Here is an 8,432-nt window from a genome sequence, read left to right on the forward strand (position 1 = left end):
TTCTTAAACTTGATACAGTACCTTAAATTTTGAAACCGGGCTAGATTTGAATGGCTTAGCACATCCTGTTTGTTTTAGGATCTATTGTGTTACATCAGCTAAGAAAATGAGTGGATTCATTAAAGGAAGTTGAGATATGCTACTACAGAAGTCTTGTACAACTGAATAACCTGTTCATTTCTGAGCTGGGATCCCTGCCATTCAGCACCCAAAGTAACCTGTATGAAGTTTATGTTTGCTTACTCTAATTCAGCTAGTGTGTAATACAAATTCAGAAAAAAAGTTAATTACTATTAAGTACTTTCAAAGAATAACAGCAGATTCAATATGTAAGCTGCAGAAACAAAGCCAACCCGAAGTTGGAGCCAAAAACTGAAAGAACTACTCTACCAATTTTACAGTATCTTCCAATATCTTTTAAAATTGATTATGATTCTTTGGATTGATGGGAGCTGTTCTTCAGAAACATGATCAATCTTACGTATCTGTGTGGTTACTTGCTTTTAAAAGAATTGTAGGCTCTTCTGGAAAGGATGTGTTTTTAAAAAATTTCCTACTTGATAACTAATGTGTTAATATGAAGGACTGTGGTAGTCAGGGGTGGAATTTTGTCTGCCAGGGAGAAGTATAGCTGCTGTTCTCAGCAGGAAATACAATGAACATAAGTTTGTTTGGAAAATTAAAGATACAAACCTCTACTTCATATTCAGTTTCCATGTTTGTGAAAATGAATCTAACAGAAATATCACTCTCTTCCAATGGTTTCTTCACAAAATAACTGAACTGAAATACCTCTGAATATTCTGTACAAACTTTTCATTTGTGTTTCAGAATTGCTCAAGAGAATCAGTTTTGGTGTAATGGTTAAGGTATCAGGTTAGAAATTAGGCAATAGGAATTCAGGGATGGTTTAGCCACAAAAAACTAAGTAATTGTGGCCAAGTCACTTTCGCTCAGCTGGAGGAAAACGGCAGTGGCAAAACCATTTCTTTCCTTACCAAGGACACTATAGGGACTTGTCTAGTCACCACAATCAGACGTGATTGATATATATATATATATATATATATATATATATATATATATATATATATATATATATATATATATATATATATATATATATATATATATATATATATACATATATATATACATATATATATATATATATATATGTTATATTTATGCTGATAAATAAATAAAGGGAGACTAGTATAGATCTATTTCAAGCTATAAATATAACAAATGTAACAAAAAAGGCAACAGTAAAAAAAATATTGGGTTTCTGTCTGGATGGACTCTTGTGACGAGCCTAATGACAGAGAGTGGAAGTGTGACCTTCCTCCCATACTTGGGCATACCAGGGGTTGTGACTCTAAGTATATATATATACATACACACACACACATACATATACACACATTCTGAGAGAAAGTGACTGACCACAATTACTTAGTTCTTTGTGCCTAAAGCATCCCTGAATTCCTATTTCCCCATTTCTAATCTGATACCTTAACTACTACAGCAAAACTGATTCTCTTGTGTACAATATATGTGTGTGTGTGTGTGTGTGTGTGTGTGTGTATATATATATAATAATTAGATTTTTACAACCCCTGGTAAGCCCCAATTATGGGAGGAAGCTAACTGCTTCCATCATCTGTCCTTCGGCTCATCACAAGAGTCCATCACGACAGAAACCCAATATTTTTACTGTTGCCTTTGTTATATTTGTGTTTTTTTATTTGTGCTGATAAAGTCTCCGTTTATTTATTTATCAGCACAAATAAAATCGTTATCAGCGATATGCATATGCATATGATATGCATATGCATATCGCTGATAACAGGATAAGAGCCTGTGGCCTAATGGCTAAGATCTCTGCCTAGTATGCCTAGTATGCAATATAGCCCAGGTTCAAATCCCAGTAAGAGTATGGCTAGCTGATGAGAGCTAAATAGCTTGAAATAGATCTATACTAGTCTCCCTTTATTTATTTATCAGCACAAATAAAAAACAACCTATATATATATATATATATAATATATATATATATATATATATATATATATATATATATATATATATATATATATATATATATATATATATATATATATATGTTTGTGTGTATATGTATATATGTGTGTATATATGTATATGTATGTACGTGTATGTATGTGTATATGTATATATGTGTGTATATATTTATTTATATGTATGTATGTATATATATATGTATAAATGTATATGTATATATATATGTATGTATATGTATATATATGTGTGTGTGTGTGTGTGTTTGCTCTTGTACACAATTTTGCTCATGTATAGCTTACAATTGCTCACATGTGATTCAGTACACGCATGAACTTTAGAATACTTCATCTGGGCCAGCTGGGATGCAGCATTTTCTAATGGAGCAACTACTGGCACGATACAAGGCAAATCCATAAAACAAAGCATTATAAATCATAGAGGCTATTCATTTGGGGTTAAGCAACCTTATATAAAACACACAAAGATGTAAATCAAGAAAAAAATATGCTTTATTATTATTTTTATTATTAAATTTTTCGCCACCTATCTTGCCCTGGGGCTACAGTAGGTATAATATACATAATTAATTAATTAATTCACAATGAGCTGCAAAAAAAAGTGTTATATTATAGCTGTTCTAATGAAAATAGGTCTGCAAGATTTCTACTTCTTAACCTCTACTATGCAGTGAGGCTAATATGAAGCTTGCAAGTATCAATATGCTTCCCTTTCTCCTCCTTTCATCTTCTTGTGAATAGGGGGTGGGATTGCTTGAAGAGTTTCCATAAAGCACTTTCTTGGTCTGGACTCAAGCCACATTCAGCTGATTGTTGTCTTGGTACCAGATCTTCAAGGCCAACCTTTAATATCAATACAAATACAAAGCAAAATCAACATTTATGGAGAAATGAATTGTGAGAGCAGCGAATTTCATAACTGCAGTGATAATGTGTCTTTGCCATCCTTCCATAAAACTCAATGTTTTAGGTAGCTTACCCATTTATTTTTATTTTGCTGTCAAAAGCACATAGCATGTGTGCTTATCCAATTCATGGAAGGAAGCATTTGTTTTCAAGTGAAAATCTCCAGAGAGTACCTCTGTAAGAGTTCCTTTATGAGATCACAAGAGGCTAACTAAACAATACATGTGAACAGCAGGGTTACTGCTTCGAAGTTGCCACAACATTGCTTTAAGAATGAGAATCTAGGCAGTAAATTGGACTCAATATTGTTTCCAAGTCAGCTTTTTTTTTTTGTTCTAAAGAGGCATTGATTTCAACCACAGAATTGTTGGGAATCTCTCTTAGTACAATTCTGGTCATTTTTCCTTCTTGATTTACTCACTCCAAGGAAGAGAGAGTAAAGCAATCTATCATTCTGGGAAGCATCAATGGCTCCATTTCCTGCCTCCAACATCAAAGACATGAGATAAATCTTAAGGAATAATAGTATCCCCAATATTCTTACAAGGTTGTTAGAGATCAATTTATCAGAGAACAGGCTACTCTGGAGTCGAGACAGCAGGCTTCACTTCTCCCGTTTTGTTCTGGGGTGACACCGGCAGTCCTTTCACACGTTTCCACTTCATCCTGCGGTTCTGAAACCACACTTTAACCTGCACAAGAAACAAGACAACAATTCTGATTAATTTAAGCTGCATGTAATGGCATGTCCAAGCTGAGATAACTGTGAGCTTGTTCCAAATCAAACCTAAGGCTTTACGTTGTGTAAAGTGCAGTGGAACCCCCTACCTCCCACCACTACAGAGGGTGGGGGGAGAATTACTAGCTATATTTGCAATGATTTATTTCATCAACCACATAGAAAAGGCTAAATAAAACAAGAACAAGTATAACGCACAAGGATTTTGTGAACTAGACCATGACTGGGGGTTCATGCATTGTGCTAAGTCACACCCAATAATGTTATGGGTTTGATCTTGGTGTTTAATCAATATCCAATCTTTGCAGTTTATTAAAACTATGGTTAAAGCAAACTATGGATTCAAACAATTGAAAATCTAGCCATTGAGTCTTCACTTAGTCTGCTCTTCTTGCTGGAACCTTGCACATTTAAAAGATATTGGCTTATTATTACACATTCTTGAAAACTCTGAATGATCCACCAAGCCTTCTGCAATCAGGTAATCTCCATAAACTGTGAATCATGCCCCTCATAATCCAGATGCTCACTGATCAGAGGGAGGAGGTTGTAGTTTAGCATACCTGGGGGGGTGCCAACTCAGACTGCAGTAGTTCAACTTGCTTTTCAGTAATCATTCATACCAAATGATTGTTAAAGTCTGCATTCTACCAGCAGCCAGCAAAAAAAAAAAAAACTGCCAGAGCAAGCAGGCATAACTTTAAAAGAAATTCTGTAGAAATGGCTTAGCAAACTCCAGATGCATTTTTCTCAGTGCTTTGTTTGCAGGACAGAATGTGTGGATACTCAGGGCATTGCCATTGCATTTGGTCTTACCTATCCCATCCAGTTGTGGAGTTGGTTGCTTTTGTTTTAGAAGAATGTGCAAACCAGACACCAATTTATGGTCAGGATGGCTTATGAAAAATATGGTTAAAACAAATTGTGTTTAATGTCATGTGAAAACCCATATCCTTGAACTTTGATCTCGGTTAACTCTCAAGAGCAAGACAGACAGGAAACACTAAGCCTAATGGTAAAGCAAATTCTTTTCAAGGAGAAAAATCTTCAAAAATCAGCTAGCTTTGTCTTAGCCATGGTGTCTTATGGGAATTGTGTTTTAAAATATCTGGTGTATTATTGCCTTAGTCAGTTTGGCCTAATTGTTAAGGTATCAGGCTGGGAACTGGGAGACTGAGTTCTAGTTCCACTTAATCATGAAAGCCAGCTGGGTGACCTTGGGCCAATCCCTCTCCCACATCCCAACTTATCTCAGAGGGTTGTTGTTGTGGGGAAAACAGGAGAGCAAGGTGTGTTGGATGTTCACTGCCTTGAGTTATTGTAAATAATAATAAAGGTGTACTGCTAGAAGGAAGGTATTATTTGGTATTGATAACCTTCTTTCTCCCTTTAAAAAAATTGGGATACTCAAAATGGTTATAAGTGAGCAGGTACTGAACATCCCTAGACTTCTTCCCTTTCTCTAGGCCAATGTGTCTCAATCTCAGCTACTTTAAGATGCATGGACTTCAACTCCCCAAATCCCCCAGCCAGAAGGAGACTGCTTTAGAGGTAGACCAAGCAGAAAAGTCTTACCTGTCTTTCGGTCAAATTAAGATTCACAGAAATCTCATATCTGCGCAGCCTTGTCAGATAATTGTGGTGAATAAATTCCATCTCAAGCTCCTGCAGCTGACTCTTAGTAAATGCTGTGCGCTCCTTCCGTGCTCTGGAACCTTCTTTCTTTGGGGCAGTTGTAGGGTTGCTGCGGACAGCAACCTGGCTCTCTAAAGAAGGGAGATATTTATCATTATGTCCAACTAAATCCATCAGGAGAGCACGCAATCCCCCTCCCACCAATTCTAGGCTCATTCATTGGAGGCTCAGCCCATGACATGAACCAAATACATTCAACGATTCAACAAATGATGGTTTAGTTAAAATAGTAGCTAGCAAGATGTGTGAACATAGCTGGAAGCTAGGGAAAATAAAACAGAGAAAAAGATCACAAGAACCCTAAATTATTGCCACAGAACAAAAATGGAAAGACTACAAAATAAATGCTACATAAACTAGATTGTGCTTTGACCCAAGTAGGAAATATGGCTCAGGCAAATTAGCGCTGCAAAAGATGCCTGAAAAGATCCAATTTGATGATATTTGGTAGAGGAAATAAGGGGGAGCAGGCAGAGTCTAGAAAACACCTTTCACTTTGAAACAGAGGAAGAAATACCCTGATGGATGCTAATCTTGTTAATGTTATTGTAAATGATGAAAAATAAGCTTCCTATTCATCATGCACTAATACCAGGTCAGGAGCCTGAAAAACAGAGAGTAGCTGGTAACAATGCAATGAAAATCTGGTATCAGATAAAGGGGGAAAATATGAACTTTAAAGCAAACACAAACACACACAGAGAGAGAGCATACATGCAAACAGAAAGATGGTGGGGGGAAGCATATGCTTCCTGTACACATTCACTGACTTTATCCAACTCTGGAATGTTTTCAAGGTTAGGGAGCTGGAATTGCCCTTTTTAAGGCAAACGACAAGTTAAAAAATTTTTTTAATCAATTCTATTTGGGTCTATTTGTTGCTTTTTATCTAATACTAAAATATCCAGGAAAAAGATCCTTGAACTTTCTTGGGTTGTGACTATCTTCATCACTAGACTAAATTTGCTTCCTGTTGCTGTTCTGACCACCAATTTCAACCAAATGCAGAGCTTTGCCATTAGCTGGGACTCTGTTGAGGGGGGGGGGGGAAACATCTACAATGCAGCCATTTAAAAATGTCTCCAGTCCCCTAGGGCTCCATGCTTGGTGACACTACCAGGTCTTGAAGGACTTCTAAAATGAAAACAGGGATGGAGCTAACATGACTTCAGGGAGGGGTGGAAGAATCTTCCATAGGGCAGGCACAGCAGTTGAGAAGCCCACCTCCTTGGGACCCAACGAACTACCGTAGGTCCTTGGCAAATAATGTCTGCAACATACCTTCCCTCCCAGATTTTATGAGATGGGTCGATGCAATCAGCATTTAACACCATAAAATGTATAGTTCAATAAATAAAAATACTCACTTGTTCTCTGACTACCATCACGCCACTGAGCAGCCACATCTAGAAAGAGAGCAGAATCTAACCTTAGATTATGTGTAAACCAAATCCTTTCAAATTAGAGTCACCAAACTGGGAGTAAAAATGATGTAATTCCTTTTGCTGGGCTCATCCACTGTAACATTTCATTATTACATTGACCTCAGTACCAACCTTCCATCTCACCTGCTGTAGCAAACCAGAACCCAGTCTCATTCCCTGCATATAACTAAGGGAAGACATTGAAATAAGGGGCATTCTTATTAATACTGTACCACACCTTTCTATTCAGGTGTCCTTACTCTGGCAATAGAAGGCAAACTGGCATTCTCTCAAAGTCTTCTCTTTAGAGAGTTGCTATACAATATCTCCAGGTTACAAACTGGTAATCTTGGAAACCAGTAAACAGTAATTTGTAATCCAGTAAATTGGAATTACCATATCCTGGAAATAGTCACATTTCAAAGTGGAATCAGCTATGCTCTTATTTTAAATAAACCCAACTTCCCGTTTTCTCTTTTTTTTTTCAGAGAGGAAATAACTTAACGTTTTGATATTTAGAGCACCACTTACCATTCAAAGAAATTCCAAAGATGCTTACATGGCCATCACTCCGAAGTGAAATAGGAGTCTCGTTTTTTGTGGAACTAAGTTTCCCCTGGGATCTTAACCCACACATGACAACCTCTGGCCTTCCAAATGTTATTGAATTCCTTTTCCCATCTCTCTGCCTGTTGGCCATTGAAGACTGACAGCACTTCATATATTCAGAAGATTATATATTGTCCCTCCTTATTCCAAAACAATTCCCAAATTCTTTTGAGATCATGATACCTCCCTCTCTTTAAAGCCAGTTTGTATTATGGCAATCTAAATCTAGCACAGAGATCTCTTTGAAAATTACCTTTACACACACTCTAATTTAATTAAGGATTTAATATAAATGCAGAGCAGAGAAGCGTCTGCGGGATTTTCAATTAAAGACTGAATGAAAATCAAGCCGGCCAACCCACATCTAGACCACTTACCTGCGTTTTCCACTCTCCAATTGGCTGCTTTATTCTCAGCGCCGCTTGCCACATTCCTCGCGATGAGGTTATTTTTGCTGGATCTTTGGCTGCCTCCTGGCCCCGAAGCCAACTTCGCCGGCGGTACCATCTCAGAAGCCGCCACGTGCCAGGCGGGCGGCTGGAAGGATACTCCAGGTTCCTCGAAAGCGCGCTCAGCGCGAGGAAGGCTCTGAGGAGCCGCAGCCTCACAGGGGACCGAGAAATCCAGGTAGCCCAAACCTGGTTTCGGAGGCAGAATAGGCTGAGGGAAGTTGGCCGGGTCGTTCTGGCCGAGAGGGCGGCTCAGGCATTCCCAGAGAATGGAGGGAGCGTGGGGATTCCTCTCGCAGCTTCTGGCGACAGGTGGATCCATGGAGCTTTGCGGCTTCGGCGCGCGGGCACTTCTGAATGAACTCGTCGGAGAGCAAGGAAGTTTGGCGGAAAATGAGCGCCGAGGAGAGAGAGCTCTGTGGCTGCTGCTTTTAACAGAGTCGTTCGGCTAAACTGGAAAAATTCTTCCTTAATGTCCGCAAGACAATGTCCTCCTCCTTCCCAGTTCGGGAGCTTCCTTGCTACGAAGCAACTGAGCCCAGGAATCACT

The 8,432-nt window shown here is 38.3% G+C and overlaps 1 protein-coding gene across 1 annotated transcript; it reads right to left on the reverse strand.

Annotated features, from left to right (window-relative positions):
- Positions 1–3,544: 3,544 nt before the first annotated feature.
- Positions 3,545–8,204, reverse strand: MEOX1 (mesenchyme homeobox 1). The gene is made up of 4 exons (XM_087714442.1): positions 7,811–8,204; positions 6,768–6,806; positions 5,281–5,471; positions 3,545–3,658 (listed from the first exon to the last, which is right to left on the reverse strand). The coding sequence occupies exons 1-4, from the start codon at positions 8,202–8,204 to the stop codon at positions 3,545–3,547; spliced, it is 738 nt and encodes a 245-aa protein (XP_087570568.1).
- Between the last annotated feature and the right edge of the window lie 228 nt (positions 8,205–8,432).

This window comes from Thamnophis sirtalis, unplaced genomic scaffold (assembly GCF_051295495.1).
Source record: "Thamnophis sirtalis isolate CommonGarterSnake01/CBP01778 unplaced genomic scaffold, rThaSir2_p1.2 scaffold_4, whole genome shotgun sequence".
Classification (NCBI taxonomy): Eukaryota; Metazoa; Chordata; class Lepidosauria; order Squamata; family Natricidae; genus Thamnophis; species Thamnophis sirtalis.